The sequence below is a fragment of the Cricetulus griseus genome, chromosome 2 (assembly GCF_003668045.3).
Source record: "Cricetulus griseus strain 17A/GY chromosome 2, alternate assembly CriGri-PICRH-1.0, whole genome shotgun sequence".
Classification (NCBI taxonomy): Eukaryota; Metazoa; Chordata; class Mammalia; order Rodentia; family Cricetidae; genus Cricetulus; species Cricetulus griseus.
In genome coordinates this window covers 6,998,004-7,021,881 of record NC_048595.1, presented here as the reverse complement: position 1 = coordinate 7,021,881, position 23,878 = coordinate 6,998,004, and the positions used below count along the sequence as shown (strand labels likewise).

Here is a 23,878-nt window from a genome sequence, read left to right as displayed (position 1 = left end):
CACCCACTTCCAGGAGATCCAACACCTTCTTCTGACCTCCAAGAGCACCACAGGCACATGGTACACACACACACACACACACACACACACACACAGGCAAAGGTCCATATGCAGAAGCGAATTTAAAACCCCTTCGAATATAAAAAATAACTATTGCTTATTTTGTTTATGCCTCATCTACATTGGGAAAAAGATTAGAAACAATCTCTTTCACACTCTTTTTCTATTTTGATACTTCTTTTGGGTTTTGGGGGTTTTGTTTGTTTGTTTGTTTTAGTTTGGTTGGTTGCTCCGTGTAGCCCTGGCTGGTCTTGAACTCACAGAGATCCTCCTGCCTCTGCCTCCCAACTGCTGGGATTGAAGGCATGCGCCACCAACGCCCAGCATGTTACTTGTTTTTTAAAGAGGAGGTTTTGCTATTGAGCCCAGGAGGCTTCAAACTAGCAAGCAATCCTAAACCTCTACCTGGCAAATCCTGGGATCACAGGCACTTGGCACCACACAGGCTAATTTTCCTTCATTTTGAAAAGATTAAAAAAAAGAAAGTTACAGAACAGGAAATGGCCAAAATGAAAAAATGCAATGTTTCCGTATTTTTGCATAAGAAACATGAAACACAGGGCTGGAGGGCTGTGATGTCAGTAACTCCAGAGCACTGGCTGCTCTTCCAAAAGATCTGAGTTCAATTTCCAGTACCTACATAGTGGTTAACTCCAGTTCTAGAGGGATCCAATGCCTTCTTCTGGCCTCCATGGCCACCAGGCATGCTCGTGATACACAAAATGCAAGCAGATAAAACACCCATACACATAAAATAAAAAAATCTTTAAAATACACAACCTTTTGTTAACTTTGACAGCTATATAGAATTTTCTGAAACAGGCAAATCACAACATTTTTTGTCAATTTCCAGATCAGTTTCCTACTACTGTATTTTGTTTTATTCTGTTTTTATGAGGTGGTCTCACCATAAATCCCAGGCTGGCCTAGAACTTACTGCATAGGCCAGACCGACTTTGTATTGGCAGCAATCCTCTTGCCTTTGCCTCTTGCTAGGATTACAGGAATGTGCCCCACCCCTCGCCTGGAACCCCCCACTATTATCCAACACCCTGTAACAGAAACCAGCGTGGAGACACATGGAGCATGACTGTTTTGTTACAAACATCAGCTAACTTCCAACACTAGATTTTAAATTAAATTAATATTATGCCTTGGTTCTACATATTTCAAAAAAGTACACAGAACTCTTCAAATATAACTTCTTTTTAAAAATATGCTCTGTACTATTTAGCAGATGAAGAAAACATTACTTTATTTCCACAATATTCAGGTACAGGAAAGGGCACTCTAGGTCGTTAGATGCATCTATTTTCATCCTATGTGTGAGTGTTTTTCCTGTATGTATGTCTATGGACCACTCCACATGTATACAGTGTCCTAAGAGGCCGGAAAAGGTCATCAGATCTCCTGGAAGTGGGGTTACAGATACTATGATCCACCTTTAGATGCTAGGAATCAAACCCAAGTCTTCAGCAAGAGCAGCCAGTGCTCTTAACCTCTGAACCATCTCTCTAGCCTGAGTTTAATAACTGAATCAAAACACATTCCCTGTACAGGTCAGAGTTATCCAGCATAGCATAAAACAACTAGAAGATAACATCCTCTGAGAGATGGCCCTCTACCAACAGCAGAAACGGCCATGTGAGTATCCGTCATACCTGGGCTGTGTGAGGGAGCCTTGCAGCACTAGTGCCGTGTGGGAGATGCACTGTGAGCGGATGTTGCTCAGAAGCTGGCTGACGGCTGGCTGGCTGCACATCTGGAGAAGAAAGTTAACAGTCAACACAAAAAAAACTGGAAAGGATTGGAGGAAGGTGGTGGCTAGAAAATGCCCCGCTTCCTTCTCCCTAGACTCATAACGGACAAACCACAGCAAGTGTGTCACCAACCTGTGCCACCTGTCCTGAGGCTAGTGAGGGAACACAGAGCAGAAAGTGGGGCATACCCGTCCTGTTTCCTTTTAAGGGGTGTTATACCATACTTCGAGGCAGGGTCTTCTGTACCATAGCCCAGGTTGGTTTCAAACTCACAGCAATCCTCCTGTCCCAGGCTCCCAGAGTGCAAAACTGTTAAGTGTACACCACACCTACCTAGCATTTCTTTGCTTTGGCTAAGATTAGGACAACAATCCCTAAAGAGGCCCCACGGCTGTGAAACTACCATGGGGCAATTAGTCTCTTTAGTCAGACTAGAGTTAGCTGGTGAAACACGAACAACAAGACAGACAATGAGAGGGTGCTGCATGCCGCTCATCCCAGTTGCCAGAGGCAAGTAGATCTCTGTGAGTTCAAGGCCTGCTAGGGCTACATAGTGAGACCCCATCTCAAAGGGAGGTGGGAGGTGTAAATATTTCCTTGGTTTAGCATGGTTCTGCAGCTTGTTATTTAATAATTCTGACAATGACAGCTTCAACTTCAAGTGGCACCACTTACTTATACATGGCTGCTCAGATTCACTAGGCCCATAGCCTGATTACACATCCTGGAACCACAGCACAGGTTTTCACAATGATTATGTCAGGCAACTGGCATTATGGTTTCAATAAAAACATGTCCCCTGAAGGCTCGTATGTTACAGGCTTGGTAGCAAGCTGATGGGCTTTGGAGGGGTGAGGGGTCACCAGGGCTGTGGCTCTGGCTTCAGCAATGCACTGACTGATGATCAGTGGAACTGGCAAGTAAGGCCTCCCAAAAGGAAGTCGGTCAGAGTGTAGCTGGGTGGTATAGCTCATCCTGGGACTCTTCCTCTGCTTTTCTTTGCTTCCTGGCCACCATGACAAGAGCAATGTGGTTGTCCACCACACCCCCAAAACAACGGACTCAGCGGATGATGGAATTAAATGTGTGTGAGCACAATATACTTCTCGTCCTTGGAGTTTCCTGAGTATTTTGTCCTAGCAATGGAAAACTGACACCGTGAGCAGTTATCATGAGCATGTGTGACACAGGCAACACCCATCTACAGGGCAGACAAAGGAAAGGACTCTGGGGCCAAGGCCCTCAGACTCATGTCTGAGTTCTGGCATTACCTCTCCACAGTGATGTGAGCTCTGTGGTCACAGACAGATCCTAAGCTGCCAGCACAGTGCCTGGTCCCTAACAGCTGCTCCATCACTCCTGACTAATCAATCAACCAATAGCTTCTCCTCGGCAGGGATTAGCACACACATGACATAACATGCTTTACTGTCTTCCGGTCAGTCCACTTCATAGTACCTTTGGTGCTTTTTTTTCCTCTATTCCAACTCGGTCAAAACACTCGATGAGGTAGTTCAGCATGTCTGTCTCCTTGCAGGTTTCAATGGTGAAATGATCACTGTATGAATCCCAGTTACTTGCTCCACCAGAGGCTCCCAAACTTTGGAGAAGAGAAAAAACATTGACAATGCTTACCTCTTCGTGACCATTTCTAGAGAAGCTTGTCACTCTGCAGCAGAAAGCCTGTTAGGAGCCCTGCATCCACGGTGAAGCACAAACACCCATGCAGCCAGACTGGAACTCACCGATGTTTTATCTGCTCCCAGCCCAACCAGTGATCTCTGGTAAACCTGTTCTAGCCTGTCAATGGGGCTGGGCCTTTGGGGGAGGGGTCTTAAATCTGAAGGACTCAGAATTGCTGCTGACTACTGAGCAGCTAGAACCAACCACAGGCTCAAAAGCCAAATCCAGCAGCATCTCTTGGGTGGACAAGAGTTGCCAGACAATGGTATAATGTATCACTTCAGGAAATACATTCTAAGTGACTAAGGATACTATCTCTCACCCTCAGGATGTCTACCTAGAGTATGCTCAGCATTGACAGCAGCCAGAACTTACAGAAAATGCCAAGGCAGAAGGAGACATGAATGTTTTTGCTATTAAATCTCCAAATGGATAGGGAAGAGTAGAACAATGAAAACAAAGTAAACAGAAGTCCTGCACAAGGAGTAAGCTGTCTTGGCTTGTTACATGCACTGAGAACCTCCACCTCACCAGCAGGGGACAGCGTGGAACACTGTTACTATTTGTAATGACTATTCCCAAACAAAGGCCAAACATCACACTGGATAGGTTCAAGGATACTGAGTAAAGCTGAGGTTAACCTTGAACAGACTCAAACCAAACTGGGTGTTCAACTCGCACACTCATTTGTCCTACACAAAAACCACAAGAAGATTAAAACAGGAAGAAGGAAAGGCATTCTAAAATAAAGGGAGAAAGTTAGGCAAAAATACCACCTATCACTTAAGGAAGATGATACAGAAGGGAAGAATACCGGGACTGTGACAGACATCTCTCCTTTAGCCTCACACAGACAAAGCAGAGAATCTAAAAGGCCCCAAAACTGAGATAGCAGCAATATGCTATATACACACCCAGAGGCATGCATAATTAGTTTTGGAAAATATATGAATAAATCACCTTGTCATTGAAAGGAACCCCATACAGTAGCCATGAGAGTGAAAGCAGGGCGTGGAGGTAACGCAGGGCACAGGAAGACAACGTTTATAAAGCCAAGGCTTTCAGTCCATAGTCCAGCAAACCGGAATTACTATAATTTATAATCCAGTTTGATAGAAATTTTAAAAAGAAGAGAGGAATGAGGCCAAGGGGCAGTCTAGAGGTCTGCAGGGCACCTCAGTAGATCCAGGACAAAGGCAGCCAGGGGACCTGAAGCAGTGTAAGTTCATCATCAAGGCAGCAATGGGTGTCTGGTGTGCCTTAGTCACTCCTGGGGAGATCTGGTAGGTCCTGACTGGCTAGACAACAGAAACACACACACAAGACCAAGCACAGGAGAAACTCAGCCAGCAACAGACAAAGGCCTCTATCACTTTGTGCTGAGTGAAGCTAGTCCTGGGAAAAGTGAGGGAAACCCTGCCTGACCCACAACAACCTGGGTTTATCTGCGACTCCCTGATCATGCTCACTGCACAATCCAAAGATGGGCTTTGTTACTACAGCCCTATACCCACGTGTAATTCAGAGTAATTTTCCTTGTAGCAGCTTTCACAGATGTCAGGGAAAGCACACACTTGGTGTTTAAAATGAAAAATTTAAACTATTTTTCTGATGAACCCACATTTCAAACATTTTCTGAAATTAAAAAAAAATTACATTTGCTGCCAACAGCTCCTTACCAGCTGCAAGCGGTCAGTGTGCTGCAACCCACAGACTAGCACATGAGCCTGTATCTGAGGGATTGCAGCATTCATGGTGCTGGCTCATGCAACTGCAGCTGAGCCACCAGATACTTCCAACAACACACTCCACTCTACATTCAGTAGGACGTGAAGAGCGACAGGGGACAGGTACACTAGCATACACCTGTAACCCCAGCACTCAGGGGGCAGAGGTAGATAACATAGGTTACACAGGAAGACGCTGTGACAGAACACCTAGCAGTCCATCTGGACAACACTAAAGCACCTAAGGATGGATGATCAAGGGATTTTTCAAAGGTAAGAGATGGTTATGAATCAGACAGCAATGAGCTGATTTTCCTCAGAATAAAGAAAGGGGTGAGATGACCCTTAACCCAACACAGAAATATGCAGAAACCCCGGGTATGGTTTTCGATGTGCCAGCGGCAACCATGACCTCAGTACTAGAAAGTTCACTCTCATCAACCCTGAGAGTCAGTGGTCAAGATGACGGTAAAGACTCAATGCATTCACAGTATGAACACAGCACCAAAAAGGAAAGTGGTGTAGTTATATGACTGGCTTCATGGCATCACTAAACATTCAGGAATATTTAGGTGCGGTCCAGTGGTCTGGACCTTTAGTCCTGGCTGTTCAGGAGACTGAAGAGAGGATGGATGGCGTCCTAGAGTTGAAACCCAGGCCCAACAACACTATAGGTCCCCCTTCTTCCACCACACTAAATAACTCACTCACCTTTATTACTAAAAGCTGGTTCTTTATGATTCTTTCACAACTCTGACATTCTAAAATCCTGGAAATATTCCATATTTAAGTTACAAGAACAACTTAAAACATTTATGCCACCACTTAAGAAGCTGTCGGCCACTTTCTGACAGCTACACCAGCAGTCTGAATTAATCAGGTAATCATCACACAGGACAGGAATGTAGCAGAAGACTCCAAAAACAATGAAAGTATTTTTGAAGAAAATAATGTGCCCCGTATCCAGACAGACGGAATTACACTTCAAATGTACCGACACCTACCACACCCGCCTCAGTGCACTTCCTTCTCGAACGGGAAATCACTTTCCCATTTGCCAAGCTGTGTGCATGCATGCATGGGGTCACCACTGAGCACTGTTCCTCAAGAGCACGGGATTTCTTAGAGCAATGTGAAGGCAAGTGCAGAGAGCAGCAGTCAGTGCCCAGGCTGAAGATGGGGCAAGAGGGAGATATGGAAACTTCCTGCCTACTCTTCCACACTGCTCCGCTGACAAACCAAAGTGCGCTCATCAGTTAGCTGTTAATCTTCCCTTCTCTACTCACGACCTTCACTGGGGTAACTGGGCAAACGAGTAGGAATACAAAATAAAGCATCAATTTCTTTCTAGATATGAAGCTCCCAAGAAACACAGAGAGCTTTCCTCGTGGTGTGTGAATGACAAGGTATGCGGGTGTGTGCCCGGGTGTGTCCGTGTGCATGTGTGTGTGTGCGTGTGCGTGTGCGTGTGTCTATGAAACACAGTACCACTAGGGAAGTCAGAAGGAATCTTCAGAAGTCAGCTTTCTCCTTTTCTCCTTCCACTATGTGAGTGGGTCCTGGGATCAAATTCAAGTTGTCAAGCTGGTCCTTCGCCAGAGTAGGGTGCTCTTGAGGTGAACCACCTCCACACACACAAGTCTTTACTTGAAGGAAGTCTAAACTGTGCGCATGAGAACCTGGCTCACTATGCTTAGGGCAGTGATCTCTAAGTACTAAAGCGCTTCCACAGCATCACTCTGCTGACCCTCAACACGGTGTGTCTGGGGTGCTTTCTTATTTCTTTCTTTGAGCTTTGAAAATTCAGTGGGAAAGGCCTTCCTTTCGTAGAGGCTGGTTTTCTCTGACGCGCTTTGTCTCTGAGCTGTGTAAGACTCTAAGGGATTGTTTTCCAGGGTTCTTTCTTTTTATTTACTTCTTTGGTTTTTTAAGAAAGGGTTTCTCTGGCTGTCCTGGAATTCACTCTGTAATTAAAAATCCAAGAGATCCGCCTGCCTCTGCCTCCTGAGGGTTCTGGAATTAAAGGTGTGAGACACCATGCCCATTTTCATTCTTAATGTGATCGTTACTGTTATATAGAAAAATGATTCATTTTCCTGCATCCTGCCACCTGGCTGAGACTGCAGACCTCCAGACCTCTATGGTTATCTAGTGACAAGCTCCATCCTCTGATCTTCAGACAGGCTTTATTTGTTCAAGCAAGATTTAACCACAGTTATTAGACTTCGTAGTTTTCTGGTAGGGTGCTTTAACATGGGATCACGAAGATAACGAGATGGTTCAGCGGCTAAAGGTATCTGTTGCTCTTGCAGAGGACCCAGATTTGGTTCCCAGCACCGGCAATGGCTGCTCACAACCATCTGTAATTCCAGGATATCCAAGAGCACCTACACTCAGGCACATACATATAAAACATTAAATATAGTTTTAAAAAGCTACAAGGTTTTAGTTGGGGGGGGAAGGGGAGGATGGGTGGGAGAAGGGAACTGGGATTGTCGTGTAAAAACAATCCTGTTTCTAATTCAAATAAAAAAGTTGAGGAAAAAAAAAAAAAAAAGCTACAGAATCAGGCTAGAGAAATGGCTCAGTGACTAAGAACACTGGTGTTACTCCAGAGGACCTGAGTTCAATTCCCAGCACCCTTATGTCAGTTAACAACTGTTGGGAGCACAGCACAAAGATCCTAGAGAAACCAGGAATCGTAAGCACACAGGATTGTCTTTCTAACGGGAAAGATGAAGAAAAAATCCGTTCTTCCTTCCAGAAAGCTGAGAAATGGATGTGATTAACAGTCTGGTGATCTGTGTTATCTGCTGGGCCAGGCCATATTAAGCTAATAAAGCCAGGACTGGGGATGGCTAGTATCTAAACGATATAGCCAGCGGTTCCCCCAGGTTCCCACAACCAGCACCAGAGGTGGCTAACAGCCCAAATGACCTCTATGGTATCTGCATGACCAAGACCAAGCCAGACCCTTAGGCCCTTATGTTGTAGGATATTTGTACACTGTGTGAAATGAAAGTCCCACTACATATGGAGTCCAGCATGGAGGGTCAAATATCCACAAAGGGCCTGCGAAAGTGGTCTCTCAGTGTATAAAGGCCCAGATCTTTTAGGAGGTCATGCTGTGCAGTAGAGCATTTGAGCAGACAGCAAACAAGGTAAAAATGCTGCGGGCACACAGTAAAGCAGTCCAGACCAAGAAAACCTTTAAACAGATACAGTAAAAGATGGGTGTAGACAGGCATAAAAAAATAAACAGTTTAAAAATAATAAAGTCTCTAAAGAGAGAGTAAAGTAATATTTTTTTAAAAAAGCTACATATGGATGGGAAATACACAAGGTGTCTCGATCCTGTACGGAAGTTTGTTGACTTTGGATTTTTTTAAATACTAGTGTACAAAAGAATAATAGCTACTGAGAGAAATTGGATTATGGAAACTGCTAAACTAAACCAAACTATATATTTTTAAATGTCTTAACTTCAAAATGGAAATCAGCAAACATGTTGCATTGGGGAAGAGGTTAGGCCTTTGTTTCCAAAGGAAATAAAAAGTTCAAAATTAATGAAGATCAGAGTTGATAAGGGGAGACCTCCTAAGAATCTTGGCTGCAGACATGAAGGAAAACACAACTATAAAACAGGTGATGTCTATGCTGATCCTTCAACATGGGAACAGCTCTGTGACTGGATGAGACATGATAAATCTTCCTGGCCACAGAGTCCTCATGACTTACAATTACAAGCCATCCTTTCATATGGATGGATAGAGGTTTATAATACAGTTTGTTATGCAGTCCAAACAGATGCCTTTTACCTACTCAAACATGAAACAAAAAAATCTTTAGCAAACTTTTGTACACTGCACATTCTATATTTGTGTCAATGTAGTTATATTATGTCACCTCTAAAGGTTCATGTGTTTCCAGAACAAAAGGACCAGACACCAATGAAAACAAGTAGCCCATATGATCCAGCCTCTCAGAATGCCTCTGTTGCAGTTTCCTCAAAATTTTGCATCAGAGCAAATTCAAAGCTGCCAGCTGAGATGTTCCAGCCTCATAGACTACTCCAGCCAGTACTTCAGATAAGCCCTATATGTTCCCATTACACAGAGACTGGACAACAAATGGTACAGCTAGTTTCCCCAGGTTGCCATTATCTCAATTTTCCCAAGGTCCCCTAAAGAAGTCTTCATCCAACCCAGACAACAGGAATAAATAAAAATCTGACACCCACTTCCCAAGAGGTGGGGTATGGATATTTGCTATTGTTTACGGGGTTGTTTGCAAATTGTTAATGGTCATGGTAAGGAAGTTTAACAAGGGAGGTTAGATTCAGAGATCTCTTTCTGAAAAAAAGGGGGGTAATATAAAAATGATAGGAAAATTGTAATTATAGAATCTACTTAAACTAATAAACAACAAATAGTCTTAAATATTTTACACTGGTATGGATTTCTATATACTGATACAAATCTAAGGTTATTTTTGTTACACTGTATGTTTCTACTCTTGTTTAAGGTATTAAATATTTAATAGCTCAAAGGCTATTATTATAAACTATTTAGGATAACTAAGAAGCACAGATTAGTAGTCAGTCATCTATAATAATCAAACTTGTCATAATGTTAGATATGTTTTCAAGGTCAAACAGAGATATACACAGGTGGTCTTCAAACACTTCAAAGATCTACAGACTATAGCATTTATGATGTTTTAATAACATAAGGCTTCTCATGACAGTGAGACATTGTCTGCTCCTGGCAGCACCAATTTACTTCAGAGAAGATGGGCACTGAAGAACCTCCACATGGAGGGTTCCAGAACAAAAGTTGGCCACTAGGCAAAGAAACTGCCCTTGCCTCAACTGCTGACAGTTTGCTGTCCAAATTGGACAAACAGGACAAAGAAAAAAAAAAAAAAAAAAAAAAAGGCAACTGCTAAACTTTGCCAAGACAAGACAGTCCTTCAAAATTCCGACTTCACAGAAAAGTCTCTCAAGATATTCTAGGCCTGCAGGCTGAAGATGGATGCCCTAATGCTGCAGAGGAACCTTGGGTGACTGTCCAGTCCACTGTTTCTGTTATTTCTATAGTTCTGGAAGTTGTTTGAGCTGCACTTTCTGTTTACTCATTTAATATTCTAGTCTTCCTGAGTCTCTTATGGAGTTGAAGACTAGATAGTTACAGTTACCATTTTCCTTGTTATCAAATTCAAAAAAGAAACTCACAAAAGAGGTATAAAGTATATAAGGTTAAGAGACATAAATAATAGAGAGAGACACTTTTGGTTTACAGAGAAATAAGGCACTAGGGAAATGTCTGGAGATCTACAAAGATGACACCAGCTAACTATCTCAGCAATGGAGGAGAGGCTACCTCAAATGCCCTCCCCTGATTATGAGATTGATGACAGACTTAAATACCCTCATCCAGCAGCTGGCGGAAGAAGAAGCAGACACCCATAACTAATCACCGAACTGAACTGGAACCCAGATGCAGATAGCTACAATACCAGCATGGGACTGATCCAGACCCAAGGAACATGGGTTTCTGTGAGGAAATCTATGGGACCTCCTATAGAAGTCCAGTATTTATCCCTAGCATAGGTGTGGGACTTTGGGAGTCCAGTCCACATAGAGGAATACTCCCTGAGCCAAGACACACAGGGGTGGGCCTAGGCCCTACCCCAAAGAAACAAAAGACTCTGATGACACCCAATGGAAGGCCTCACCATCCAGGGGGAGCAGAGAAGATATGTGACAGGTAAGGTTTTAGTGGGGGTGGGGGGTAGGGGAGGACGGGTGGGAGAAGGGAAATGGGATTGTCATGTAAAACAATCCTGTTCCTAATTCAAATAAAAAAAGTTGGAAAAAAATTAATCTCTTGAGAAAAAATTTAAATAAAGGAACTGAAAAAAAAGACATAAAAGCCTAAATTGTTTATCTAAAAAAATGTTTTGAGGACTAAAAAGATTGTTTTATGATGGTAATGCAATTTATAGAAAATGGCTTAAGTATAAAACTTTAAATACATCAAGATAAGATAAGTAATATAGGATTTTCTCTAAATATGCCAATTACAAATGGACTGGACATTGTGAATTTAATTATTACCTAATAATTGTTCTTATTGTATATAGTTTTACCATGTTACAGTTAAAGCCTTTCCTTTGTATTTAGACACAAAGGGGGAAAATGTGAGGTATTTGTACAATGCATGAAGATATATTGGTGTGATTGGTTTAAAAAAGAGCTGAACAGCCAATAGCCAGGCAGGAGGTATAGGTGGGACTCCTGGAAAGAGAGAAGCTTACGAGGAGATAACTGAAGCTGGCAGAGGAGATGCCAAAGAGACACAGAGGTAGTGTGACAGACACAGAATGAAAGAAAGGTAAAAAGCCACATGGTAAAATGTAGATTAACAGAAATGGGTGAATTTAAGTTATAAGAGCTGGTTAGGAACAAGCCCAAGCTAAGGCCCAGCTTTCATAATAAGTCTCCATGTCTTTGTGAGCTTGCGAACTTAAGAAAAACCCATCTACAGAGACTCCTCAAACAACTTTAACTCCATACCCAAGGATCCAAGGGCACTAGCCAATGTGGGACACACCGACTGGTGCAGATAAAACCACCTTACACATAAAATAAATAAAATAAACATATCTTTAAAAAAAAGCTACAGAATCAAATCCCCTGCACATAACCCCTTCCTTTCTTAGTCATAACCCATTTATTTATTTGTGGCATCATTACTCTGGCCAACAATCCAATATTGTAGGCAGGAGGACTGAGTCATCCTCAGTTACATAAAGTATCCTATAGATAACTCACAGCAAAACATATGAAGTTCTTTTAAAATGAATGACAAGTCATTCCTACGAATCATTCTCTACTCAACAAATTAATGAGATCTTTTGCTATCTCTTGCTGCTCTAACATCCATGTATTCTCAAGTTCTCTGTTTAGTGTCATACGTTCTGGGACCATCTTTGTCTACTTTCCCTGGAATCTATTAGTAATCTTTTTAACGATTTATTTTTACTTTGTCTGCACTGGTGTTTTGCCTGCCTGCCTGTCTGTGTGACGGTTTCATGTCCCCTAGCACTAGAACTACAGACAGATGTGAGCTGTCATGTGGGTACTGATAACTGAACCCGGGTCCTCTGGAAGAGCAGCCAGTACTCTTAACAGCTGAGCCATCTCTCCAGCCCTATATTAGTAATTTACAATTAGATTACCTAACAGACAGTCCAGTATCTACTAACAAACTACAATTACATACCTAACAGACAAATCAAGATCATCTCATTTCAGTGTCGTAAAAGAAGGTCATGCCAGTACTAATAAGGATAGAATCTTCTAACTGAGCCTACAGACAGTTGTACCTTCTGCACAGGAACAGCAAGGACACAGAAGGAAGGTAACTAGCCAAGAACCAGAGCAGCAGAGACGGAACTACAAAGGGGCAGAGAGAGTGCAGTGGGGCAGTGCAGAGTGTGGGCTCTGCTTCTGGCTTTGAGTCTAAGTCCCAGCAAAGAGAGCACAGGCACAATGCTGGGTGACGGACATCACACCACCAGGACGGAAAGCAAATGGCACAGAGCCTAGACCTCAGGTGAGGTCAAATGGCAGGAATCTCGGAAGAGGCATTAGTAAAAGCAGGATGTGACTTGTTAATGAATTAAAGCACGGCTACCACAGGAAACTCAAGGCAAAGCAGATGAAGCACTTTTACCATGCATGGAAAGCCTTTCCTATGGATGTCTGCCTTGTGAGCTATAGACACACGGGACTTTACAGGCATGAGAAAGACACTATTTCCTTTGGGGAATATTTACTTGGGAAATGGTAATAAAATATTAAACCTAATATAAACATCAACCTTTTGGAATCAATATCCAACCCCATGTGGGCATTCTTCTCTCTCGTCATGAGCTGTCAGGGTTTATGAAGTGTACCTAGCTCCTTCTGCGGTCTCTATTTATAGTCTGAAGTTATTTGTGAACAGTGCTGGGCACAAATACCAACTGGGTCCAGAGGGAACTTCAGTTGGAGAGCAAAACTGTTGAGTCAATGAAAGAGTCAGAGATGTAGAAACAATGGGTCATTATATTTGTATGCTCAAATCACCTAGAATCCCAGAGTTTTTAACTCAGTTTTCAGGGGAACATTCAGTGGGACACTGGTTCACTGAGATACAGGAGACACTCAAGGAAACTCAAGGTCAGACATAAGAGAGAATCCCAGTTACACTGGACAGCATGAACCACACATTTGTCCACATTGCCCAGGCGGAGCCTGACATGGAAGGGATGGACACACACATCCAAACCGCAGTGCTGTTCCTGAACACTTGCAATCCATGCGACCAAACTCGCGATGGATAACTGAAGCCCCTCCCTTCCTTCCTGAAGGTGGGTGAGCTGAAGGATGAGTGGCAGCTCATCTCTTTTCAGTCACTTCATCCCAGGGTAAGGTGCTCACACCAGTGCACACGTGCTGGCCTTCCTCACTGAACACTCACTGTCTGGATTGAAAGCAGCGCTCACTACAGTTAGTTCCTAAGCACCTATAGCACATGCAGGGGTGAGACTCCATTCTTCTGATACCTGGACCCAAACTGGACACAAGAAAAATCATCACCACCACCACCACCTTCATCCTCCTCATCATCCTCATCCTCCTCCTCATCGTCTTCTCCATCTTCTGCATCACTACTGTCCCCAGAGAGTGCGAGGGAGAGGAAGGAGAAAGGACTGTCGTACATACTACCACAACAAAAGCAAAAAAGGCCATCAGGGAACAAAGGAAACGAGAGGGAGAAAGAGCTGCTGCGTCGCTGTTGTTTAAAATAAGCCTTACACTTAAGTTGTATGACATGCAGAAACACAAGTCCCTGAATTACAGGAATAGGCAAGTGCATTTGAGAAAGGGAGGATCACGGGACTCAGGGCTGCTGTTGCTGCTGCTGCTGCTGCTGCTACTTTCTGAGAGACTGAAATTGCATGCAATCAGACGTCAAAGCATAAAGGCATGACTCACAGAAAGAGCAGACACTGCCCCAGTCCAAAAAGTCATCCTGTGAGCCCCAGTTCTCAAATGCAACACTGACCACAGTCTCTGAGGTTCATGTATAATGAGGGACCCATGAGCTAGGTTGCAAAAAAATGCAATCCTTTGGGTTTTCTGCAGATGACAGGAAGAGTGGTGATAAGGAAGGGAAGAAAGGAGCGCACAACACTGCAATCTTTACTTTCTAGTGGATAAAAGCCTGGGAGGATCATAGAAGCAGGGCACATGCCCACCAGAGAGCTAGCGAGCGACACAGGTTAAGACCCAATGACTCCCAGAATTCAACTGAGGTCAGTGTCACACAGCAGTTCTTTCCAAACAGTGTTAATTTTCTTTCCCTGCACTGCAAACACACACGCAGCTCTCCTGCAAATAAATACCTAGGAGAGATCCGCAGGGAGGAGGGACGTCTGCTGGCAGCACTGGGCGAGGCGGGTGGGAAGGCGGGGCCCCTGCTGCGGGGCCTCTGTCTGGAGGAGCTGGCAGGTACTGCTCGGGGACTACTTGGGCGGGCAGGAAAGCCTGGGGAGTTAGCCAGAATGGAGGATCGTGGCGTGGGGCAAGGTGAAGACCCCCATGGGTGCGTGACAGTGTAGGGCCGGTACCTTGGGGATGAGGGTTGGCTTCCAGCCGCAGTTCCAGAAGCTGCACTGTGAGGGCTGAGGGATGTGGAAGGTACAATCACCTGAGGGGCAGCGCTATGAGGGCTGAGGGCTGAGGGCACAGCCTGCTGAGGGGCTGCACTGTGAGGGCTGAGGGGCTGCGCTGTGAGGGCTGGTGTGGAAGGCACAGCCCCCTGAGGGGCTGCACTCTGAGGGCTGAGGGCTGAGGGCACAGCCCCCTGGAGTGTTGCGCTGTGAGAACTGAGGGCTGAGGGCACAGCCTGCTGTGGGGCTGCTGCGCTGTGAGGGCTCAGGGATATGGAAGGCACAACCCGCTGTGGGGCTGCACTGGGAGGGCTGGGGGCTGAGGGCACAGCCCCCTGGGGAGCTGCGTGGGAAGGTGAGGCAAAGGATGGACTCAGCACGGGCACAAAGCTCCAGAAACTGGCAGAAGGAGCAGGGCTAGTTTCATAGAGGCTAAATTAGTTGAAAAAGGGAGGAAAGAAGAGAAAAATCAAAGAAAAACTTGAGATAACTAAAAATGGATAACGTCAGCTTTTAAAGGATAATACAATCATATTACAAACTCTAAAAGTTTAAGTAGATAAGCATTTTTAAAACAACCAGAATCTAATTACTCCATTCATGTGGAGGTGCCAATGACCCCTTTCAAAGATTAATGTAGCACACACAGCCATGTGTGTCTAAAATTTAACCTGCCAACAACCTACCCACAGAAGGCTAAGAAATTCAATCAAGAAAGGATAACAGCACCTCCAGTGACCACAGCCACCCTCTCCCCTGCTCCCCCCTCATACGAAAGACACCATAATGTCAAGGACACAGATCAGCCCTGTGGAGCGGCACTCCTGAACACTGTTTTACTACTGGTAAGATGTACAAAGAGGATCACACTTACCTAGACAACGAGCCGGCACTGAAGGAGCCCAAGTTGCAGAACATGGGGCTTGTTCCTGAACTGGAGCCAGTGTTCAGCGCCAGGCTTCTGTCAGGTGACCGAGCTGCCGTGGCAATAGGCTGGGATGTGGCTGTCAGACTGGCGAATGGGTTTTCATCTCGAGTCTGAGTGGACATCATCAGCACTTCCATCAGAATCTGACCAATCAGATCCTTGAAATCAGAGAACACTGCTGGGAAGGCAAAAGAAAAGCAGGTTGCTCAGGGGTCCTCACACAGTCCTCTAGTGAGCCAAACAGACCAGAGGGGGTCTGCGTGGTACCCTGCATTGGATTCTCAACAGTAAAAGGGTATTAGCTGAAAATCCAAAAAAGATGTTCGGTGTTCTTCCCAGTAATTTTTCTTCTAAAAATGATTTTACATTTATTTGTGCCTGTGTGTGTATTTACACATGCATGCCCACGTATGTGTCAGAAGACAACTTTCAGGAGCTCTTTCAAACCGCCATGTGGGTTCTGGGGATAGTACTCAGGCCAACAGGCCTAGGAGCAAGTGTCTCTACCCACTGAACCATCCTGCTGGTTCAGTCCACAGTCATTTCCAAGTCTGGGCAAACATACCACAACTGAACCAGGGGTAACATTAGAGGAAACTGAACGAAGCTTATGCAGAAGCTCCTTGTCATCTCTTTTTTCTGTAAATATATAACTATCCCAAATATTAAATTTTATTTAAAGCAAGTTGTGCTCAGTCAGGGAGCCATGCTGATACTGTAAAAAGTCCCCACTAAAGTTGCAAAGAGCAAGACTAGTGTTTCTCGGCCAGCACACACTTCACAGCAAGTCGGTGGAACATATACATAAATAAAAACGAATTTTAAAATCTTAAAAAAAAATGATTTAGCAGCTGGGCGGTGGTGGCACACAACTTTAAACCCAGCACTCAGGAGGCAGAGGCAAGCAGATCTCTGTGAGTTCAAGACCAGCCTGGTCTACAAGCTAGCTCCAGGACAGCGACCAAAGCCACAGAGAAACCCTGTCTCTACCCACCACCCCTGTCGCCAAAAAAAAAAAAAAAAGAAAAAGAAAAAGGAAAAAAAAAAATTCATTTAGCAATAAGATCGGTGAAACAGAAGAAAGTGAGTACACAGTTGTGTCCCCAGCAGAAGCAGCCCCCCCCCAAACCTGTAACAAAAAGTGCAGTCCCACCGCACAAAGACAGAGACCCCCCAAGCCTCGCACCCCACAGGAATGCAGATGCTCTGAGAAAACAGAGCCCACCTTCTTTTGGGTTCTGTTTAAACTGCGCAGAAAGAGAAGAAAGGAAGATGACGTCTCTGTCCCGGTCCTTCCAGGAGACTCGGAAGATCTTACAGACCAGCTGTAAGGCCTGCTCTTCAGACACTTCAGGACATGAGGAAGGCTCCTAGTGGGGAGAGCTGAGAGTTAATCTACAGAAGGACAAAGAGTTGAGGCGTTTTATTACAATTTAACTCCTTTATCACCGGGACACGCTGGCATGCTAGGTGGCCCAATGCTAGCAAGCAGAGGCAGATGGAACACTATGAAAACAAGGATGGCCTGTCTACACAAAGCAAGCTTCAAGTCACCCAGAGTTACACATAAGATTTTGTGAGCTGGGGGTCTAAGTTACAAAATCAAGGTCTCATTAAGCTGGTGTCATCATGGGTGAGTATGTATGAGCAAAGGCGTTATCAGGAATCAGCAGGAAAAACAAGGCACAGGATGTGCCCACATCATCTGCTTGCTGTGTGAGCGCATAAGACCAGGTTAGTGTTCCTGGTATGTAGCCACGTTCCTTCAAGGGTTTTTGCAAACGTTAACGTGTCTCACTACATTTCATGACAGGAGCACTATCTCATATAAGAAAAACGAAGAACTACCCGAATAGAGACTGCACCACAAGGAGGCTATCGTCTAACTTCTAACAACAATCACGATGTCACCAAAGTGGTTCTGTGTGCACTTCCTAAACAGAATGTGATGTACTAACCTATGCCACACATGACACCCAAACCCAAATGACACCCAAACCCAAGCCACCCAGAAGAGGGACCAAAGCTCGGGTGAAAACAGATAGAGTGGCCGCATCAAGTTTGTACTTGCTGGTAGATTTTACATGTCCTTGTTTAATTACTTCAGAATACTGCCAAAGATATAATGATCTACTGTTTCCATAAAGACCCACAAAAATTAACTGACAGAAAACATGGACCTAGACAGCCACGGTAGCATGCGTCTTTAATCCCCACAATGAACAAACAGCCAGACAGATCTGCAAAAGCCCAGGCCGACCAGGGATATAAAGCAAGATTCTGTCTAAAAAAAAGCCCAAACAAAACTAACAAACCAGCAGATGCCAGATGGAGAACGGAGCATGGCAGTGTCCTCTTTACTAACCTTGTCACTCAGGCTCCTTTTCTCTCTTCGGTCGTTCTCATCCACTTCCATATTTTCAATTCCCGAATCCACGTCCACCTGGGACATGCTTTAAATACAAAAGACAAACGAGGCTTCCATCTTTCCTAAAACTCCCAGTGTCAAAATTGTGATGAACTTTAAACTATCAATCAACATTTGTCATGAAAGCAAAATAATATTGCTTCCCCTTCTCCTCCTGCAAATCTAAGAGCTCCGCATGAACTGGCATAGAAGCATCTGCCTTATGTGCTGGAATCCTTTTTCCCAAAGTGTAATTTCCCTGGGCTCACTTTCAAAAGCTAAGATATCAGCAGAATGGATTTTTAGGATTGCTGTTTTTATACAATGCGTGCTGCAAGCACAGCTTGCTTACATTAAGTGATTGTCCATCACCATGTACTAAACCACTCATCACTATGACTCTGACAAGAACGCTATTATATCATCTGTCTCATTTTCACAATTATGTGGTATTTGGGGTAGTACTCAATTCTGTCCCACAACCAGCCACGCTGTCTCACCAACTAAAACATCTCAACATGCCTTGCTCTAATTCTATATACAAACACATTTCCACTATGATTTCTCCTTGACGGGTTCCTAAATTTTCAAATGTTTAAGGGTATTTTGTTAAGTTCTATGCTAACTTTCTGGATTATGGTGAATATGTAAAGTCCAATGCTTTTCAATCAGATCCAGCTCACCAGCTGCGCTGCTTAATGATGCTGACTCCTGTTCATTCTCTCCTTGATCTATTTCTGGCTAAAAGCCGCGTTTGAAGCCCTTCAGGACGGTTGTATATATGGCAACTGCCTCCTAGCACCTCCTCAGCGATCACTTTAGGGCACGCTGACATTGTATTACTAAGTGTGCCCATACTTGGGACTGTCACGGCTGCTGCTAAATTCACCATCACAGAGTGCTTACTTCTAATCACTGAATTGGGTTACAAGACATACAACCGTTAGTGGTTTTCCTTTATTTCTTCCTTTCACTGAAACCAAACAAGCAAGTCACAAGTTTAAACTACATGCTGGTGAGCAGCACGGTGACAGCCTGTACCCTGCTCCAATCTGCCCAGGCCAGAAGTCCTCCCTCCCTCTGTCGGGCTTACCCATACAGGACAGTATATGCTATGGTTCATCAGGCATTTGGCAGCTTGGTTACCAAGCTTATCGCCAAGGAGCTGCCACACTGTCTTCAGTATTCTTATTTTCCCAGCACCGTGGGTTTATTGTGACGTCATTGTGCTTCATCACCCACACCTCACGTCTCATACAAGACTCAAGTTTTGTGGGCAGGTGGCACCCGCTTAGAACTGCTGAGCCATCTCTCTAATTCATAAAAGACACATGACACAGACAACAATACAAAGAATATTTCATTCAGAACAGAAAAACTTTTCAATTTAAGAATGGAATTTGGGCTGGGCAGTGGTGGAGCACGCCTTTAGTCCCAGCACTCGGCAGGCGATCTCTGTGAGTTCAAGGCCAGCCTGGTCTACAAGAGCGAGTGCCTGGATAGGCTCCAAAGCCACAGAGAAACCCTGTCTCGAAAAAACAAAAAAAAAAGAAAAAAAGAAAAAAAAAGGAATGGAATTTGGAATTGGTTTGATAAGGACATGGGTCACTGGGTTGTCATTTCAGACTACTAAAGACTAAAGAGTGCAATTTTTCCTTTTAAGTAAAGCAGCAATAACGGTGGCATCAAGTTACCTTTTCTCACAGGAGACGCCATCGATATCCATGCTCTGGGAACGGGAGAGGGACTGAGACTGTGTCTCAAGGCTGTTGGACGGCGAGCTGCTGAGAGAGCTGACTCCTTCGCTGCTCTGGCTCCGATGGGCAACTCCTACACAGCAGAGGGGAGACAGAGACAGGCCCATGTGTCATGATGTAAGCCCAAGAGTAAAGGCAGCAGTAACATACACTCAGTAGTCATGATACTTGGCAAGGATGATTCCTGGCAGATGACCCCAGGAGTGTCACCAAGAGATCACGATTTATCATCATGCATTAGGTACGGTCTCATGGCACCACACCTGATGCCTGGAATGACTCTCAGCAGTTCTGACTGTGGCTCTGAACAAACTGACAGCACAGCAAAGTTCTTTTTTTTTTTACTTTGTTTTGGTACATTTGAGGAGGGAGGGAAGGAGGGAGGGAGGAGGGAGGGAGGGAGGGAGAGGAGGGAGGGAGGGAGGGAGGGAGGGAGGGAGGGAAGGAGGGAGATTTGTGTGCCTATCCATGTGTGCTGCCTAGAAGTCAAAGGATAATTGACATGAGTCAATTCTCTCCACCTGAGTCCCAGGGATTGAATGCAGGTGTCCCCGGTCAGCCATCTCACTGATCCAATAGTACAGAAAAATCCTTGAAATGCACTGGAAAGAAGATACATTTATAGACTGACATGCAGAAAAGCCAGTAACAAATGTCAATGGCAGAATCCAAATGGTGCGGGTTTATGTGTTTGTGGCCAGTCTTTTGACTTGGAGATAAAACTGAAACTCTCCGGAATGCTAAAAATGTAGCCTGGGTTCACTGCTCCATCTTGTCAGTACATCCAACCATTTTTTATTTTTGGTTTCTGGTTTTGGTTTTGAAGACAGGGTTTCTCTGTGTAACAACCCTGGCTGTCCTGGAATTTACTCTGTAGACCAGGCTGGCCTCAAACTCACAGAACTCCGCCTGCCAAGTGCTGGTATTAAAGGCGTGCACCACCTCCTGCCTCCGCCTACTTCAGCAAATCCTACCGGCGTGGGCCACCACAACCAGCTCGGCCATTTATTGATTGAATATGTTGGAGAAAATAAAAGGCTGAGACCGCCCTTGTCCCCACAGAGCTTATGGTGGTTATGAAACCTACCGGCATCGGGACAGAGAGACAGACTACTTCTCAGAGAACTTTGCTCATCAATGTCTTAAAAATTATGTTCCTGGGGGCTGGAGAGATGGCTCAGAGGTTAAGAGCACTCCCTGTTCTTCCAAAGGTTCTGAGTTCAATTCCCAACAACCACATGTTGACTTACAACCATTTGTAATGGGATCTGGTGCCCTCTTCTGCCTCTTCTGGCCTGCAGGTATACATGCAGGCAGAACACTGTATACATAATAAATAAATCTTTTAAAAAAAAATTATGTTCCTGGGCTGGAGAGATGGCTCCACAGCCATTGGTTATGTTTCCATATCCATCTGAAGTATTTGTCCTTTTTTCTTTAATTTTAGAAGGAAATGCACAGTACACAGATGAATTTCTCTGCAGGAGAAACATCCAGGCAGACTGCTGGCTACAGGGAAAGGAGGGACCTGCACAAAATTCACCTCATACAGTTCTAACACTGCTGGCAAAACAACGGCCTCACTAGGAATGTGCTAGCACAGGGCTTGGGACAAGGGGACAAACACGACAAGGTGCGTGCTGCAGGGACTATGTAAGAACACTCGCTGCTCTTGTAGAGGACCTGGTCTAGTTCCCAGCACCCAAGTCAGGATGTTACAATGCCCTCCACTGGCCTCTGTGGGCACCTGCACACATGTGCACACATTTACACATATACATATGTGATTTAAAATAAATATACATACGTGATTTAAAATAAATCTAGTCAAATGTGGTGGCATCACCTCACCTTTAATCCTGGCACTCAGGAGACAGAGGCAGGAGGATCTCTGTGAATTCAATGCCAGCCTGGTCTACACTTTTAAAGTCTCACCACACAGTCCATAATCCTCCTGCCTCAGTGCTTTAATCAGCTGAGACATCTTGCAGGCCGATAACTTTTCTTTTTTTTTTTTTTTTTTCTCTTTTCGGGGTTTTTTTTGACAAGGTTCTGTGGGTAGCCCTAGCTGTCCTGGAACTCACTCCGTAGATCCGTCTGCCTCTGCCTCCCCAGTGCTGAGATTAAAGCCATACGCCACCACAGCTGACAACTATTCATTTTTAAAATGGCAGCTGTCATAATTTCTGGAAATTTCTTTAAGCTACACAAGCCCACGTTGTTCTGGTCATTTTCTCTTAGTAATTCATTCACTAATTCACCCCATCTTAAATTCTGTGCCAGACTCTAGTGACAGCCCACGGGGCACAGGTGTGTGCAAACAAGCACAACTTCCTGACCAGAGCAGAGAGTTTCCACGCCATCTGGGGAGGCAGACAAGACAGGGCACACAGCCAGACACGGTCCCGTGGACATGGAAAACCACCAAGGAGGTAAAAGCAGGTGGATCCCAAGATTAAGGCCAGACCAGACTACCCAGCAAGACTATGTCTAAAAATTAAAACAAGACAACTCAAGATGTACAAGTAGCATGGGGGCAGTAAGAGCAGAGAGGAACAGAGCCTACATCAGAAAGCGGCTGCAGTTTCAGACAGCGGCCAAGGGGAGCTTTCCTGAGCAAGGGACAACAAAAACATTTGTTTTGCTTGGTTTGGTTTGGACTTTATTGTTTCTTTTTAAAATCACCTTCATTTATTTATGGGTGCAGGAAGCTGCTTGTGTGTGTGTGTGTGTGTGTGTGTATGTGTGTGTGTAGGGTGTGTGAGGGGTGTGTGTAAGTGTGTGTATGGTGTGTATATGGTGTGTGGTGTGTGTGTGAATGGTGTATGTGTGTGTATGTAGTAGGTCAAAGGCCATGGCATACTCTCTCCTGCCACCATGTAGGTCCAGGGGACTAAGTTCAGGCTGGCAGGCTTGGCAGCAAGCGCCCTCATTTTGGTTTTCTATGATTCTGGAACTGATGTACAAGTGTGGACCCAGGGTGAGATATGAGGAAATGTCAAAACTTGATTTTATTATTGTGGGGGGGAGGGACTCATACACACCACAGCATGTGTAGAGAGGCAAAGGATCACCCTGTAGAACCAGTTCTTGCCTTCCTATTTTACATGGGTTCTGGAGTTTGATCTCAGGTCATCAAGTTTGCTTAGCAAGCACTTACCTGCTGAGTCATCTATCTCACCACCCCCTAAACTCGATGTGAAGGGGCTGGGAACGACTCACTAAGGAAAGTACTTGCCAGGCACTCGTGAGAACCTGAGTTCAGATCACCAGCACCCACAGAAAGCTCAGCCACGCACAGCCGGCATCCCAGCCCTCAGGAAACTGAGCAGGAAGGACCTCAGGGTCTTGTGGCCAGTCAATTTAGCCAAATCTGAAAGCTCTGGGTCAAGTAAGAGACTGTCTCATAAAATCAGTGGGATATCTGACACCCATTACTGGCTTCCACACACAGGAACAGGCACATATACAGGCGCATTTAATATTCTAACTATGAGACGATGGTTAGATGCAAAAGCAGAAGTCAAATGGGTTGTAAGAGTCTGAAGTTCAAGACTCAGGTCTCAGCTGGAAATGTAAACTAAGCACTTATATAATCAAAGCCAGGAAACTAGATGAAATCAATAAGAGAATAAAGACAGATAAAGAGTCCAAGAGTTTCAACAGTGAACCTGGCGGACATTAGGCGTGAAAAGGAACCCTGCAAGGAACTGGGAGGATGCAGACCAGGGCCAGAGGGTGTTCCAGAAGCTAAAAGGGGTTTCAGGGGGCAAAGAGTGAAGGCCACCCAAGTGACCCTGATAGAGAGACAGGCTCAGCAGAGCCCCAACCCC

General features: G+C 44.7%; 1 protein-coding gene across 5 annotated transcripts in view; it reads right to left on the bottom strand.

Moving 5' to 3' along the window:
* Ube4b (ubiquitination factor E4B) overlaps positions 1-23,878 on the bottom strand; it is a 115,083-nt gene that overhangs the window by 51,492 nt on the left and 39,713 nt on the right. For 2 of the 5 annotated variants that reach the window (XM_035439411.1, XM_035439412.1), the window contains exons 3-9: positions 19,983-20,118; positions 18,247-18,334; positions 17,107-17,251; positions 15,828-16,059; positions 14,687-15,385; positions 3,279-3,420; positions 1,722-1,822 (exon numbers count right to left, since the gene is read on the bottom strand). In XM_035439411.1, the coding sequence (XP_035295302.1) occupies positions 1,722-1,822; positions 3,279-3,420; positions 14,687-15,385; positions 15,828-16,059; positions 17,107-17,251; positions 18,247-18,334; positions 19,983-20,118 (1,543 nt within the window). The remainder of the gene's footprint in view (positions 1-1,721; positions 1,823-3,278; positions 3,421-14,686; positions 15,386-15,827; positions 16,060-17,106; positions 17,252-18,246; positions 18,335-19,982; positions 20,119-23,878) is intronic. The other 3 variants (XM_027398264.2, XM_027398262.2, XM_027398263.2) reach the window with 3 other exon arrangements.